This window comes from Enhydra lutris, unplaced genomic scaffold, assembly GCF_002288905.1.
Source record: "Enhydra lutris kenyoni isolate GAN:26980312 unplaced genomic scaffold, ASM228890v2 scaffoldscaffold14, whole genome shotgun sequence".
Lineage (NCBI taxonomy): Eukaryota > Metazoa > Chordata > Mammalia > Carnivora > Mustelidae > Enhydra > Enhydra lutris.
In genome coordinates this window covers 2,714,167-2,730,902 of record NW_019154098.1, presented here as the reverse complement: position 1 = coordinate 2,730,902, position 16,736 = coordinate 2,714,167, and the positions used below count along the sequence as shown (strand labels likewise).

General features: G+C 60.9%; 1 protein-coding gene across 8 annotated transcripts in view; it reads left to right on the top strand.

The window, feature by feature from the left end:
- The window catches only part of LOC111146671 (DENN domain containing 3), a 50,619-nt gene that overhangs the window by 19,608 nt on the left and 14,275 nt on the right, over positions 1–16,736 (top strand). For all 8 annotated transcript variants that reach the window (XR_002640550.1, XM_022502320.1, XM_022502319.1 and 5 more), the window contains 9 exons: positions 682–797; positions 3,348–3,503; positions 4,149–4,245; positions 6,297–6,400; positions 6,859–7,058; positions 8,304–8,825; positions 12,372–12,631; positions 13,333–13,503; positions 14,621–14,750. Coding sequence is in view for 7 of the 8 variants with exons in the window: in XM_022502320.1 (XP_022358028.1) it covers positions 682–797; positions 3,348–3,503; positions 4,149–4,245; positions 6,297–6,400; positions 6,859–7,058; positions 8,304–8,825; positions 12,372–12,631; positions 13,333–13,503; positions 14,621–14,750 (1,756 nt within the window). In the remaining variant the exon portion in view is untranslated. The remainder of the gene's footprint in view (positions 1–681; positions 798–3,347; positions 3,504–4,148; positions 4,246–6,296; positions 6,401–6,858; positions 7,059–8,303; positions 8,826–12,371; positions 12,632–13,332; positions 13,504–14,620; positions 14,751–16,736) is intronic.

Here is a 16,736-nt window from a genome sequence, read left to right as displayed (position 1 = left end):
ACTCAGGGACTTGCGTGTTCTGGAAGATTTCAGGATAGGCAGAGGCTGGAGAGCATGTCGGGTCTGGACGTTTTCCTCCGTGGGGCCGGGGACTCAGATGCCGTCGTGCGGCACGCGTGTGCGAGAATGTTCACAAGGGGCCGCACGGCCCACCTCGCCTGTCAGCCGTGTGTTTGGGCCAGAAGACGACGTGTGCTCGGTTCCCGTGCCGCCTGGACACGCATTCAGAGCGGCGCCGTCAGAGCGCCCAGGGGCTGCTGGGCGCCGGGCTCCCAGAGCGGGACTCGGTGTCTGTGTATCTCGTCCCGCATTAGGCTTGACAAGGAACCCGGTACACAGTGCAGGAATCCTAAGTGTGTGCTCCTTGAGCCCGGGGCCCGGCCCACCCCCAGCCCTGGAATGTTCTCTCCAGGCTCCCTGAAGTGGCTGGCAGTGTTTGTACCCGGGCCAGGGAAAGCCAGAGACCCGTCCGGAATCCTGACTCCGACTGGGGTGGGTTCCATCCAGTCTAGCTTGTGGACGTGACTCATGGCCAGCCTGCGTTCCTTGGTGGGACAGTAGAAGGTGCAGTGTGTGATTTCATCAGCCGTGACGCTGCCGTAGGGAATGCAAAGTGTGTTTTTGTGTTTTCAAAGGCGTCTGCAAATGCAGAATCTTAATCGATCTTTCTCAAACTTGCAGGAAGCTGATGGTCTAATTCTGATAAATATGGATAATGGGAGCGTCACGTGTTCTGATGACCGGGAGGTCGACGTCCCTGACATCCCCCTGCTGGCAGCGCACACGTTTATTCAGAGGTAAAGGTGGGGGTCAAGTGCACCCGGACGGCTCTGTTCACTTCTGCGCTTGTGGGCTGCGAGTGTCTTTCCGGTCTTACCTTCCAGAGCCACGCTTTTTGTCTTTAGCGTTTGGAAGTTATTTGTGAATGTTTTAAGGTGGAAGTCATTAGTCCTTGTTCTGAACTTGTCTAGATACCGATTATGGCCCCACTGAGTCAGATGATGGTCCCGTCCCCCGGAGACCTCCCACCCTCTCTGCCCTGTGGTCTGCCTGTGACTTTTGAGGTTCCCTTCCCCTCCCTCCTTCCCTCTTCTACTCCTCCCTCCCCTCCCTCCTCCCTTCTTCCCTTCTCCTCTTCCCCTAGCCCCTCCCTCCTCCCTCTTTCCTCCCCTCCCCCTCCCTACTTCCCTCCCTTCCCTCGCTCCCCCCCACCCCACGTGTATACAGACCCACATGATGCCCCCACGGGGCAGGATCTGTGTGCTGCCCCCACGCCATACAGCGCAGAGGTGGGCACCTCACCCGAGTGAGCGAGACGTCATCCTGTCTGGGTTCAGGGTCAGGTTGACTAATGTCAACCCCCATCAGTGCTCTTACCTCCTTGGCCCATATCGGGCAGCCGCAACCTCTTCCTGGCAGGGCCAGGTTAGGCTCTGGCCTGTGTCTTGTGGGGCTCGAGGACTTTCTTGCTGGAGCTGCTTCTGGGGCGGGGAAGGGGCTATCATTCCTGTCTGCCAGGACGAGTCCCCGGGTGGGGGGGGCGCATCTGGCTGCCCCTGGGTGTGTGCAGGGGAGTGGAGCAGGGTGTCCTGGTGGAGTGTCTCCGGTGTGAGCCTGCAAGGGGAAGCCGACATTTGTAACCGTTCACGTTTTGGTGAGCAGAAGCCGCCTTTCCCCGACTCTGGGAGTCTGACGATTTGGCGCTGCGGGGCCTGGTGTCCGGTGGTTCTCAAGCGTGCGCTTTGGTGGCACGTCCCCCGTGGGATGGGGGCCCTGTGCTCGTCCGTGTGGTGGTGTCCGATTTGAGGACAGACCCAGTGGCTTGTGTCTGTGCTTGGCTGGACCCGCACCTGGTGGGACGTGCCTCCTACAGCCTCAGCCACGTGAGCTAACCCGGGTGCGGTCGTGGTGCCTCGTGAAGGCTCCGAGGCCGCTCCAGGCGACGGTGGTCAGTGTCCCTGAGGTCCTGGGGTGTTGGGGTGTCCACACAGGGCCTTTGGTGGAGTGGGACAGGAAGCAGCGCCCTTCCCCGAGAGCCCCGCTCCTCCTCACCCTCTCTGTCCCCCGTCTTCCTCTTCCTCACTTGCATCTGTGTTCACGGTGTCCTCCCTGCCCCCGACCTCCCCGGCGCAGGACAGGGGCCCCAGCTCTCCGGGCAGAGTGTGGCTGAGCGTCCAGGTAGGGGGGCCAGCCTTCTCCTCCAGCGGAGGGGTTGTCCCTGCACACAGCACACAGGGGGAGGGCCCGGCCACAGGCAGCACCACGACTCTGTGTGGATTCCCTCCCTGCCGCGCCCCTGTGCTGCCAGTGCACGGCCAGCTCGTGTTCCTTCTGAGCGGGGGATACCTGACCGGGTCCGCTGGGGTCAGCGGGGCTGGGACACCGTCCCCAGCAACAGCTTCTTGTCACACACAGGGGTGACTCTAGAGTGCTCCTCAGCCCGCCCTAGCCCTGCCAGCTACTCGGACCTGGTCTCAGCCCGCCTCCCTGCCCACCCCACCACGGCCGCTCCCTGCCTGCTCAGGGCTGTCCCGTCTGTCTGGCATCTCACCTTTCAGGACTAGGGTCCTCGAGAGGCCCCCTCCAGCCACCAGCGGGCTCTTTTCCGGCTGTCCTGGTCTCCGATCCTCCCCTCCTCCGCCATGACCTCCTATTTGGGGTGTACTCCTCTGTTTTTTTCTCTTTCTTCCCTCTTGAATGTAAGCCGCACCCTGCAGCTTTGCCTGTGGTCCCCACGCAGCCCATGCCCGGGTGACACCTGGCATTTGGGGGCGCTCAGGAAACACGGGTCGGACGCAAGGGCATTGGGTGTGTGTCTTCTGCAGTATCCCCGCACGCTTGCTGGATGGTTTCCAGAGCTGCGGCCTTGATCGTGCTGGGGAGGCTGGGGAGCCCGGGGAGTCTGGGGTGGCCGGATACCAGTGCTGGGTGTCTGGAGAGCGGGCGGCCGCGAGCTGTGACACACAGGCCCTTGGGTCCATCCGGTCCTCCCAGACAGGGCATGGTGGTGGGCAGCCCCGGCCGGGAGGCAGCCTGTGCTGGAAGCCCTTTGTCCTTCCCGGGGTGTGGGGTGCATGCTGTCGCGGGGCGGAGCCGGGCAGGGACAGATCGGGCTCGGGTGGAAACGGGAGCGGCCACGGTGGAGGCCCCCGCGGGCTCGGCACGGATGAGCTGTTCGTGTGGAGCAGGGACCGGACGCTCCGGGGACAGGTGTTTGCCGTCCCGGCGCGGAAGTTCCCGACGCGCCTTCCCAGCACCCGGAGTGTTGGTGCCCCTGGGAGCGCATTCTCCCCGCCTGGGAGCGCGGTCCCGGCGTGCGGTGCTCAGCGTCCCGCTTTCCTTCCCAGGGTCCAGAGCCTGCGGCTGCACCACGAGCTGGACCTCGCGCACCTGGGCGCCAGCACGGACCTGAACGAGGGGCGCGCGCGCCAGCGGGCCTGGCAGCGGAGCCTCAACCGCCAGGTGCAGCACGCGGCCCTACAGCTGCTCGTGGGCGTCTTCAGGTACCGGGACCCTCCCTGCCACCCCGGGCGGACGCGGCTGAGGTCCTCGCCCCTCTGGGCCCGGGCCACTGGTGGGGGCTCATGCCGGCTGCGGCTCGGGGCCGGCCCGGAGTGGGGACATCGGGTCACTGCGGGAAGGAAGCTGGCCCCCCCAGCCCCCCAGCGGGCGGCGGCACTCAGGATCTGTCCCTGTCATCCTCTCTCTGTTTTCACTCCCGCGGGTGCCGCCGCCCTGCAGGGCCTGGACGGAGCCTTTGTCATTCGGCGGCTGGTTCTCAGCTGACAGGAAATGTGGCCTGTGGGCTCGCTGACCCCAGTGGGGACTGTACTTAGCCACAGCAGATCATACGTGTTCACGCCCAGGGTCAGCCTGTCCCGGGTCGCCCCCTCGTGTCCTCTTTGTCATCTGCAGGACGAAGGAGGGGCTGGAAGGGGAAGAGGGCGGTGACGGTCCCCGGGGAGGGGAAGCCGAGCTTGTCCCAAAGCAGCTGGAGGAGAGGGCACGCCCCAACCCAGCCCTCCCGGGGACGTGGGACTGGGCTTGCAAACCGTGTCCTTTTGGTCCTTTCCATGTTGCCAAATCGCCATGGCTGTCTCCCGTATTTAAGGATGCTTCCACACTTAGACCGTCTCTCTTGTTGTCAGGGACGTGAAGAACCACCTGAATTACGAGCACAGGGTGTTCAACAGCGAGGAGTTTCTCAAAACCAGGGCTCCGGGCGACCAGCGGTTCTACCGGCAGGTGAGGAGCGGGCGGGGCTGGGGCGCACTCGCATGTCCTGTCCCACGCCCGGGTCTGTGTTCACGGCACCGTGTGGGGACGCTCTCTCAGCGTCTGTTAGTGTTTCATGCAGTATTAGTGTTTCCAGAAAGTTCGTTCCAGCTTGGTTGGTTCCTTTGGATCCTCTGGCCCCATTTCAGTTTTTTCCTTTATTTTTTAAAAGATTTTATTTATTTATTTGTTTGACAGAGATCACAAGTAGGCAGAGAGACAGATAGAGAGAGAGGAGGAAGCAGGCTCCCCGTTGAGCAGAGAGCCCGATGCGGGGCTCGATCCCAGGACCCTGGGATCATGACCTGAGCAAAGGCCGAGGCCTTAACCCACTGAGCCCCCCAGCCGCCCCCTCCATCTCAGTTTCTTGATGTGCTCTGCAAAGTGTAGTTCCCCGTTATGAAATGCACCCATGCTATGTGTAGCGGCTGAGACATGTTGACAGACACGTGTGCCCGGGAGCCACCCCTCGGCCCGGATGGAGACAGCTCCAGCGGCCCAGATGGTTCCTGTCGCAGGCGCACGGCCACAGGGCCCTTCTGTCGGACGCGGCAGGGGGCACTGTGTCGGTCCCCTGCTCACAAGCCCGTGGGACACGTCTGTTCGTGTCTTTTATGAGGATTCCTGTCTGGGGCTTCGAGCTGGCGGCTGGTGCCGATCTTAGGGCTGTTCCCACACTTTCCGGGTGGGCGGGAGCAGCCTTTCCCCGGGGGCTGGTTTCCCTCCTCCAGCAGGAGCTGCTGCCCCGGCCACTGAGAGCTCCTAGGCCTCCCCATGCTCTTCCCTGCCCGCTCCTCTCTGCCTAATTCCGTGTGCTTCCCCCTCCAGGGCAGAGCCTCCGCACCCAGCCTGGGTTAGGGGGCCCCCGTGCAGACTTCCAGAAGTTTCTCTGCAGAGCTGCCTCAGCCTTGAGCTCCAGGCGGGTCTCTGGGCTGCTGCCCTCCATGGCGCCCCGTCCAGCTGATGACCGAAGGGGTGTCTGAGCTCCCGTGCTGCGGCTCCTCTCATGACTGAGGTCCACACAAGCGTCATTCATGTGGGCTGGCCGGCAGCCTCTGCCGCTCTCTGGGCACTGCCCGCGCCCTCATGTCTGCTCTCGGACGTTTGCTGGACAGACATGCTTCCCCCGTTCATGGGCACCCTGGCCGTCCGCTCCCTCCATGCATACTGCCCAGGGCGTAGAGCCTGGCCTGTGGGCCCATGAGATGCTGCCCACAAGGGACCCTGCCACGAAAGGCGCCACAGACAAGCACAGGGAGAAGCCACAGGGATGCTCGCAGGGCCAGAGCAAAGGCGGGAGCCCTGCTCGTAGTCGGGTCAAAGCTGTGACCGGCGCCTGGGCCGAGCTCCCTGCTCTGTTGGCTCATGGGGAGTTCTCTAGCGGTCCCCTTGAGCCACGGCTGCCACCTCTCATCCTGTCCTGCCCACTCCTGCCGTCATTCTTCTGCGGGTGTTTTGCACGTGGGGTTTCCAACACTTTCCTCATGGGCCCTGTGCCCCTGAAGCCCTCCTGTCACCCAGCGGAGCCATGGCCTGTGGGCCTGGGCCTCATTCCCTGCAGGCGGCTGGCCCACAGCAGGGAGCAGTGTGGGGACAAGTTGGGGACAAGCCCTGGCTGCTGGAGGGTCGCCTTGTCCAATGAGAGACCAGGGCCAGGTCATGGGAGCCACAGGCACTTGCTGTGAGGAGGAGGCTCTGGTCCTCGGAGATCTGGAGTCAGAGGCCACAGGGCACTGGCACTATGGCTCTTGCTGTCATAATGGGAAGTGGTTGAACTTCTGAAAGTTCGGTGACTTTTCAGACACGGAATGGTGGCCCGTGGCAGTGGCCTGGGGAGGACCTGGAGGCCAGCACTTCAGGGTGCGATCAGTGGGGACAGATGCCTGCTTAGGACCTTGTGTCTGAGGAGCCGGGGGCTGGGGAGAGGCCGCGGCTGACGGGGAAGGGGCCGGGTGGCCGCTCGGACGGCTCGGCGAAGGCCAAGAGCACGGCGGTAAGTGGCCTTCTGTGGTCTGTTTCAGGTGTTGGATACCTACATGTTTCACTCTTTCCTTAAAGCCCGGCTCAGCAGAAGGATGGACGCCTTTGCCCAGATGGACCTCCACACGCAGTCCGAAGACGACAGGTGCTGTTGGCCGCGCACACGACTCGGGACCAGACGCTTGAGCAGCATGGGTTCATTTGGGGGATGAATGACACTTCGACCAGAAAATCTCACATTCAGAAACATATAACACGTGGGGCTGGTCCCCAAGAGCTTCTGTCTGGGGAGGACACCGAGCGCAGTGTGCACGCCCTGCCGTCGGCCTTCCCTCTCCTGCTGCATCGCCGCTGCCCCATGCTGTTCCAGCTCTTCCCACACTGTTCCCGACAGACTTCGTTTATCTCTGTCCCTTCCAGGGGACAGTCTGTCCTCCAGCCGCTGGCCGCACGGGGGGAGGCAGATGCAGCGCTCCCGCTCTGTGTCCGCTCGCGTGCGGGAAGAGCGGGCAGCGGGTGTCGTGTGGAGAAGAGGCTTGGGTGCTGAGACGTGTTCTGCGGCCGTACTTGTATCTACAAGGTGTTGTTTTTTTCTGACCCCAGATTAAACGGGATGCTGGTAAGCCCAAGAAGACCCACCATCGAGAAGATGACCTCACAGAAATTCTCGCCCCTGCACATCGCCCACAGGCGAATGGTGGTCAGCATGCCCAACCTGCAGGACATTGCCGTTCCCGAGCTGCCCGCCCGGAACGCGTCGCTTCGCAAAGTGGACACCACAGGCTGCGGAACCGGCAGCATAGGTGATAAACCGGCCCCGTTCGCACGTGGCTCCCGCCGCTGGCGAGTCGCTGACCGCAGCTGGGCTCTGTCTCAGTGCAGGGGAATGCGGGTTTTGTTTTTGTTTTAGTGGTTTAAGTGTTTGAAATATTTCTCGAGTGTTTATTTTGCGAACTTGTTCGTTATGGGATATGCTTTCTTACCCGTATTTTCCACCCACCAGTCACGTGCCATAGCTAGTGGCTCTGCACGGTTTCAGTGTTCCTCACGTACATGCATGTCTGTCCGTGTAAAACACCGTGAGCTGGGGGCGGGGGGAGGTCCCATGGCCGCTGCCTTAGGCTGAGGCCACCAGTACCCGGTGCTGCCCCATGGTGACCGCACACAGCAGAGTGGCGGGCCGAGGGAGGGGAGCACCTGGCCGGCCACAGTGGGGGCCGTGTGTCCAAGAGAAAAGCCCTCCATGACAGAGCAGGTGTCCTGAAGGCACTGCTGGGTCTCCTTTCGCGGTGTCTTCCTCGCTGTGTGAGTCTAGGCAGCTGGCTTCCTGTCTCTGGGCCTGTAATTCCTCTTTTGTCAAACCCAGGGATGTTTTTCACCCCCGGCTGTGCTCAGTCCACTGTGGGAAGGTGCTCTGCCCTCTCCGTCCTCTGAACCTTCACCTGGAGCTCCCCCCACCCCAGGGGCCTTCCTCTCCTCTGAGTTTCACAGCTGAGACTCTGTCTCCCTGGGTTGAAGGGCCTACCCACACGACTGGCCTGGTCGGGGTCCCCTGGTGCCACCGGAGAGGCCCTTCAGTGACATTTGTGGAAGGAATTAGTGGGAGACACACGTGGCTGAGGTTGGCTCTGGGCACCTGGGACATGTGAAGCCTCAGTTTGCACGTCTGTACGATGGGGTTGATGGCAATGGCCTTCTCACAGAGTGGCCGTGCAGCTGAACGACACCAGCAGTTTCTGGGGCTTGGAGCTGCCCAGGGGCGCATCGTGCTTGTGTGGTCAGCATGACCCTCCCGCGAAGACTCACTACCAGGTGTTTCCGTTTAGTGCTAGTGTCCTAGCAAATAAGATCATTCTGAACTCTCAGGGTGCCGTAGAAGCGGTGGGGGGGCATTCAGCTCGGGGGCGCGCGGAGCTTTCTGGAAGAGGCACAGAGGTTCTCACTTGACATGGCACCCAGGGCCAGAAATGTTGACGCAGACAAGGTGACGGGGACCCGGGTCTGTTCTCTCATCTGCTGACGGTGCGCGTGTCTCCTCTTGGCTCTAGCTCTGAGTGTGAATCCGAAGCCAACGTACACGTTCAAGATCCCGGAGATCCACTTCCCGCTGGTGAGCCAGTGCGTGCAGGCCTACTATGCCGACTGCGTCGTCCAGCTCACCAAGGCCATGAGCCTCCTGGCCCCCGACAGCTCCGTGCTCCTGGCCCGGTACTTCTACCTCCGCGGGGCGGTGCACCTGATGCACGGGCAGCTGCTGGACGCCCTGCTGGACTTCCAGAGTCTCTACAAGACAGACATCCAGATTTTTCCTGCCGATCTCGTGCGGAGGACGGTGCGGTCCCTGTCAGGCCCCCAGCGCGCCCAGGCCGAGCGGGTGCCCGAGCTGCGGCGGCTCATCAGCGAGGTGGTGGACAAGGCCAGTGAGGCCGCGAAGCCCGACGACCGCGTGAAGAACTTCGAACTGCCCAAGACGCACATGCAGCTGGACGATTTCGTGAGGAGGGTCCAGGAGTCGGGCATCGTGAAGGACACGGACATCATTCACCGACTGTTTGAGGCGCTCACCGTGGGTAAGCGGCCGCGGGGCCCAGACGGCGGGGTGGAAGCTCGTGGGGCCGAGTCCGCCAACCCCGCTGTGAGCCCGTGGCGGGGGCTCCACCTGAAGGGCAATCGCAGGACCTGCGGGGGGTGAGGGGCCGCCCTAGGGTCTAGGGGAGCGCGCAGAGTCCGAAGCTGCGGCAGGCTCGCTGCGATCCCAGGGCCCCCGCCCACTGCGCCATCCCACCTCCCCCGGGGTGGCGGGAACGTTTCACACTACCGGATGGCGCGGACGGGCACACTGCCTTGTCCCATATTTACTGCCGCTGCCTGGCTCATTTGGGACCTTTCTGCCCACCGCCACCCCCACAAAGGGACCAGTGTCCCCAGCTTGAGTCTCCTCCTCCGACCAGGTCTTTACGAGCTTACTGAGCGTGGTACGTGGGTGCGCGTGTGGTTTCAAATGACGTGTGTGTCCGGCCGCATCGTCCGCGGTCACGCCATTACTCCACCTTCCGCTGTCACAACTCACTGCCTGGTTTATTCACTGGACCTGCCGACGGCGGCATAGCGAGAACAGGGCACGTCACACCTGTCTGTGCGGCCGTCGGTGGCATCCGGGCCTCTTACTTTCCCAGGCACTGACCTAGTGAGTTTTCACCGTGCCCGCTTCCGTCTGTGGTTGTGCCCGGTCTCCCGGGGGCTGGTGCTGAGAAGCCCAGTCGGGGTGGGGGGGACGCCATCCTGATGGCAAACCGCCTCCTTGCCCTCGGGGGCAGCATGGCCCGTGACACACCCACGTTGCCGTCCTGGATGTCCGGCTGGTCTGATGAGCGTCCGCTCGCACGCTTGGAGCTGCTCTGGTGTCTTCTGTCCGTTTCTACATTAGGATGTTCGTCTTTTCCTCACGCCACGTGGGAGAGCCTTGTGTCCCTGCAGCCCAGCAGCATCTCCCTGGTCTCATCCAGGGCCCCCGTGGGCAGCCTCGGCCAGCTGGGTCTGAGGGGGACAGGTGCTCACAGAGAGACCTGGGCAGCGGTGCTTGGGGCTGTCGGGAAGGGGGAGTGCGGGCCCCCATGACTCAGCAGCCCTCAGGGGAGACTCTGCCCCTTCCCTTTGGGAGGCCTCTACGAGGACACCAGGGCAGCCTGTTCAGCGGCGAGGCCTGAGATATGGCGGTGTATGGCCACTGGCGTTACTGTTCTTCGGGAACGAGATGTCCAGGCTGTGCCCGGCTGATCCTAGACGTCACCAGGCTCTCCTGGTGTGGCCTTGTGGCTTCATGGCATGGTACGCTGATGGCCCCAGGGAGCACTATTTTCCCAGTGGGAAGAACAGGGTCTGTCCGCACTCCTGTGGCCAGAAGTGTGTTCCACAGCCTGTGGCTGCCTGGGAGACATAGTTTAATGGCCGGACATGTGGACAGTGTCCAGCTTCCAGATTTATGCTAGCAGTGACGCAGAGGATGCCGGTGGGGGCGACCAGCAGACGTGGCCCATGCGGATGGGCCATCGACGGCCTGGTTGTCACTTTGGTTCCGTTCACATCACAAAATTAGTTAATGGTCCCGACCCTGGGGTACGTGAGCCGCTGTAGCACAGGCGACACCAGACGGACGTTTCAGCCTAACAGCTGCGCGTCAGAAAAGCTCTGTGAGCTCAACGACGAGCGCTGCTGTCTTAGAACAAATTGTTGTGGTGTAAGAACACACCTGAGATTCTGTTCAGAAGATTCCTGTGACTGTCTTGTCGTCGTACGTCTAACAGGCGTGTCGGAGTCTGGGGTCGACACCGCAGGACCAGCCGCTGCCCCGACAGGCCGCAGGGCAGGGAGGTGGACGCGTGTGCGAGCTTGGGGCCCGGACTGCCCCCCGCGCTGCGAGATGGCGGTGTGTGGGTGACGGGGCACGCAAGGGAACAGCCAGCGTTTCTGGGCAGAACTGGGGCAAGTGCACGTGACCTGTCTACAGGGGCACATGCAGGAGCCGTGGTGGTGCGTGGCGCCCCCCCCAGTGCGCGGCTGACACGTGGTGCTCATGGATATGCGTGGTGTCCGCGGGCTTGCACTGTCCAGTTTCACTGCTGTCCCGGAGGGGTGGTGGCCAAGGCCTGCTGACAGCTGCAGGGACAGCTCAGTTAGGCCATACTCATGGGTGGCCGTGATAGCCAAGTCCCCGGGGGACTGTCCCGACACCACGTTCTGGAGCTGGAGTGGGGACGTGGCTGCCCTGGACCTTTTCCGTGTCTTTTGGCCATTTCAGATCCAGCATCCAGCGGGCGGGCAGGGAGGACACGGCAGGATGGCACGGCCACCCACACGCATAGTCGGGACACGGCCCCACACCCGCCCTACCAGCAACGCTTTTCCTCCCTGTGCCTCGGCTTCCTGATTTGTGGACAGGCTGCCAACAGTACCGGCCTCCTGAGGGTATGGGAGGGTTGAAAGGACCCTGTGTCGTGTGTAGCGGTGTGGAAGTGAGTTGTGTGTGCCGCTTGGCGGCTGCACAGCTGGGACAGCCTCTGTGGCAGGGAAGGGAGCATGTGAGATGGTCATCCCTGTGGTTTTATCAGGATGAGGCATAGAATGCGTAAGAGTTCTCTGGTCCAAACGTCCCGGGCCAGTGTGTGCAGAGGCATGTGACGTAGGCCTGTTTCAGAATATACTCAGTCTGACTGGATTGTGGGTGTGTGAAGAGCCAGAGGGGCCCCGTCCTGGAGGAATTTGGGGCTGATGTAGACGAGGAGCCCTGAAGTGTTTGAACGAGAGAGAGGGAGCGCCTTCTTGTGTCTTGGGCATTCCAGGTGCTGAGGGCCGCAGGCTGCGAGGCTGTGCGGGTGTTCGTTCCTGTGCAGGATGGGGGGGGACCCACTGCATGACCGAGGGATGAGAGCAGAGGAGAACCCGGACAAGGCAGCAGCAGACACAGGGAAATGTGGGGGTCAGAGTGGGCCGGACTTCTTGGCAGTCGGGTGAAGTGGGACTGGGGTGGTCCCATTTCCACTGTAGGGATGAGCAGGCAGGTCCCTTACACAGCTTGCTTGAAGTCCCACCACTAACCAGGGCGGCTGGGCTCCAGACCTGGGTCTCTCTTTGACTCCAGAGCCCATGACTGTTGGGCGTTTAGAAAGGTTACTGTATCAGGTTCTTCTTCGTTACAAATGACTTATTTGCTCACATAACCAAAGAATACTGAGATAGTGCTAGCTTCAGGCAAGGCTTGACCCAGTGGTGGAGGAGGGTCACCAAGGATCTGGTTGTTTAGCATTCGTTTCCTCTGAGGGCTAGCTCCCCTCATGGCCCTGGGATGCCTGCCACTGGGTCCAGTGCTGCCCCAGGGCTTTGACACTGTGAAAAATGCCCCAAGAGTTACTGTGGCCACCGGGGTCAGGCCACACAGCAGTCCCCTTCCCTGGGATCGAATGCCCACGCTGGGCATGGGCAGCTGGGGTGGGGAGCCCTGGGTGCTGGTGCCCCTTGCTGGCGTCTATGGACAGTGTGCCGTCTTGGGGGGGCAGACATCTGCCAGGCACAGGCTGTGTATGTAGCTCTAAGAAATCTGTCTTCTCTACCAAACCAAGGACACGAGAAACAGATCGACCCAGAAACATTCAAAGATTTCTACAACTGCTGGAAAGAGGCAGAAGCAGAGGCCCAGGAGGTCAGTCTGCCTCTGTCGGTGATGGAGCACCTGGACAAGAACGAGTGCGTGTACAAGCTGTCAAGCTCTGTCAAGACGAACCGCGGCGTCGGTAAGATCGCCATGACCCAGAAGCGCCTGTTCCTCCTGACGGAAGGGAGACCAGGCTACGTGGAGATTTCCACCTTCAGGAACATAGAGGTAAGAGCGCAGCCAGCCGGCCCGCGCTGTTTGCTGCCGGGAGGGGCCCTTCGAGTGTAGATGTGATCTTCTTCCCCACTGAGGACACTCGGTTCTGGCCTTCCCTTCAGCCTTATGTGTAACTTTGAGAGGTGAGTTGGATGTATTAATCCAGCTCTGAATACTGCTGGGGACGGAGAGGCGGGAAGGTACTGCAGCCGTGGTGAAGGTGGCCTGTGGGTGCCCCCCCAGCCCCGTCCTCCAGCCCCCCACACGGGCTTGCACAGACTGCCTCCTGGAATTCCAAACAAAGAGGAGCATTTCGGGAGGCAGGAATGAGTTAACCCTGTTTGAACCGGAGGAGAGCCTTTGTGTGGCTGTGCCAATAGGTCATGGCCTTGGTTGGCCAGGAAAGCCTGTGAACTCTCAGACACGGGCGGGGGTCCAGTCGCTGGGACTGGTGTCTGACAGCCGTCCCTCTCCTCCCGCCCGGGACCGGGCTCTGCCTGGGGCACCCTGCTCTGCGCCCCAGCCAGCCCCAGCTCTGCCCCCTCGGTCCTGGGCCTGCCTTCCCGGTCGGGTGGCCGCTGCTGAGGGCCCAGGCAGGTGCGCACAGGGCAGCGAGGACCTCCAGACCGCCGCTCTGCCGCCTTCCCTTGTGGACCCGAGTTCCCACCAGGGGACATCTCTCTACCGGCTTCTTCTTTTTTCTGCCTCCACAGGAAGTGAGAAGTACCACCGTAGCTTTTCTGCTTCTGAGAATACCCACTTTAAAAATTAAAATGGTGTCCAAGAAAGAAGTGTTTGAGGCTAATCTGAAGACGGAGTGTGACCTGTGGCACCTGATGGTGAAGGAGATGTGGGCCGGGAAGAAGCTGGCTGACGACCACAAGGTCTGGGGACGCGCACGCCTGCTCATCCCAACCCCCGGCTCATCTCAGGGGTTCGGGTGTGGCCCTATGAGCACACGTCGGGTTAGACGAGGTCCCTCTAGAGGCACTGGAGATGCTGTGGTTTGCATGGCCCAGTGCGTGGCCAGTGGCTTCTGGGGACACTGGAGGAACAGGGGCCGGACTCCGAGGTCTGAGTTGGGTCTTCCGGGCACTCCCTGCTCCAGTCACCTCCTCCTCCACCCCCTGCCCCCCGTCCCCCATCCCCCAGGACTAGAGTTCTGGTAGGGGCACATCATCTGCTAGACTTGCGCTTATAGCCCAGGGATCTGTATGTTTTTAGTGACTTGGGCCACACTGGTGGCTTTGAGTACACACAGTGAGGATGGTGCAGGCACGAAGGGCCTGTGGACGGAGGCCCAGATGGGGCACTGGTGGGGCAGAGGGTCTGGCTTTCTAGACCCAGCCAGCAGCCGCAGCCGCGTGCGCAGAGCGTGGATGGGAACTCACACGGGGGGCAGGTCAGGCCGCAGAGGGGTGCATGGCCCCCGGTCATCAGGGGGAAGGTGGAGGAGGCAGCCACCACTCTAGGGGCAAACGTTAGAAAGCACAGACACGCCCACAGTGGGAGCACTGGCCTTCATGAGGGAGTCACCAGGGCCCAGACCGCGGCTACGGAGGATATCGTTTGTCTGGAGCGGGGAAGGGGCCCAGGGCCTTGCCGGGTTTGGAATGTTCCATGACTTTCAGACCAGCCATCCGCTCTTAACGCCCGCTGCTTTACTTCACACAAACCGGTACAGTCCAGCTAGAGCCCACGGGCCACAGACCGTCTCTGGCTATTCAAGCCGCTGCCACAGAGCTGAGCGGTTGCCACAGAAATCCCAAGGCCCATGGAGCCCACGTAGCTGTAGAACACATGGGCCAACCCCGGCTATAAATGACCAGGGTTTGTCTTAACTCATGTGGACAAAAGCAGTCCCATGACATCGGCCCCTCGCATCCGCCGTCTGAACGGCCTGGACAGACGTGCTTTTTTGAAGGCGGTGTTGGCTGTAATGTCACCAGGCCTGGCAGGCATTTTGCTGACTGCGTTGAAACGAGCGCCTCTCTCCCGCAGGACCCGCAGTACATCCAGCAGGCGCTGACGCATGTCTTGCTGATGGACGCCGTGGTGGGCACGCTGCCGTCGCCCGGCGCCATCTACGCCGCTTCTAAGCTGTCTTACTTCGACAGGATGAAGAACGAAAGTAAGCAAAGCTTGTGTGCGACAGAGCCGTGGTGTCCCGACTGTGCCTTCTGTAGTTTTATCTGGCTGACGTTGGAACCGATCCTGAATGTCTCACTTTTTCTCTTTTTACACTTTAACACGTGTATTTTTGCGCCACACGCGTCCTTCTCTCCTCTTCCCGGGGCGCTCTGCGCCTACCAGGACCCACGGAGGGGCTTCCCCCTTGAGCTCTGAGTGACGTGCCACACACGCTGGGTGCTGTTTGCCGGGGCTCTTAGTTGCAGCAGCAGCTCTCCGGCAGCTGGTCATGTGCGGTGGGGATTGGTGGATGGCTGCTGAGTGGCTCACGGAGTCCCTGGCAAGGTTGCTGTGTGTCACGAGTGCGCCCCCCGGAGAGCCGTGTGCATGTGGTGTATCGACTGGAGCCCGAGCAGAGGCCCCCGGGTGGACGGGTCTTTTCTTCCCCTGGATGTGGTCAGTGTCCCCCATTAGGAGTTCTCTGATCACCTGCATGCACACTGAACGTGGCTCTCACATTCTGGAAGCCATACAGACACAGGTCGCGTGGGCTGTTTTAATTTGTCGGGGGTGGATTTTTAAGTCTAGGAAATAGCAAATGGGTAGGAACAACTTTATGCATTATTTTAGCTACTTCTGTGTGCTTCAATTTTTAAATGATCTAAAAGCCAGCAGTCCTGTGATTTGCATAAAGGAGAGAACACGGAGGACTGCTTACCTGTTACCATCACTCCGAGCCGTGGCCACCCTGTGTTAGGTCCAACAACATCAAGTTCATGAAACAGGCGAACCACAGAGGGACGTCTTTAGACCATCTCTAGTCCTGTTTGTATGCGCTGTTTTCTCAAATCACAGCTTTGCTCAGACGGAATTTGCACACCGTACGCAGGGACGGTGCACAGCTCCGTGGTTCTGGTGCACTCACAGGCGTGTGCAGCATCACTGGAGGGAACTTTAGGACATCTTCATCACCCCAGAAAGAGACCCTGTACCACGTAGGAGCCACACAGGCCCCAGGCAACCACTGAGCCTCTCTCTCTCTCTCTCTCTCTCTCTCTCTCTCTCTCTGGATTTGCCTGTTCTGGGTGTTTCTCGTACGCGCTGCCTCCAGCACGTGTCCTTCTGAGAGGGGCGTCTTTCCTTAAGCTGCTTTCAGAGCCTGTCTTGGAGCAGGGGTCCCGTGTCACTCTTTCCTGGGGCTAAGCGCCGCTGTGCGGGTGGACCCCTCGGCTCACCGTTGTCTGCTGACCGTGTGGGTTGTTTGTTGCAAATAATGCTGGGCACACGCGCGGGTGGGTTCTGTTTGCGCATGCTGTCATGGCTCCTGGGCACACAGCTGGGGACGCTGGCTTTTAAAATGTTCTTCCAGATTCAGAAAAAACACATCTCAGTTAAGTGTTGATTTGCTTTGGTGCATGTCGCCCTTCGCCACGTCTGTCGCCGTCTGTGGGATCGCTGATGCTGCCTGGTCCCAGAATCCCCCGTCCTGTATCGCAGACCCTCCCCCCACTGTCCTGGAACCCTCCCATCCCAGAACCCCCTTTTCTGGGAGCAGGCAGGATGCTCTGGTCACTGCAACCCCTGCAGAAGGGACTGGGAGAGGCTCTTGTCAACAGCCTTAGAAGCAGACATTGACGGCTTGTTATTTTTTTATTTTTTAAAATTTTATGTATTTGACAGAAATCACAAGCAGGCAGAGAGACAGGCAGAGAGAGAGGAAGGGAAGCAGGCTCCCCACTAAGCAGAGAGCCTGACGTGGGGCTCGATCCCAGGACCCCAGGATCATGACCTGAGCCAAAAGCAGAGGCTTAACCCGCTGAGCTGCCCAGGTATCTCAGCGGTTGTTATTTTTTTCATTAGGAACAAAATCAGACACTCAGTTCAGCTCTTTATCTCAGTTCTCTGCCAGAGCCTTCTGAATCCTTTACAGACGAGGCACACCGTCACCTTGGTGGCCACCAGCGCCTGCCGGCTCGCTCTAATTGTC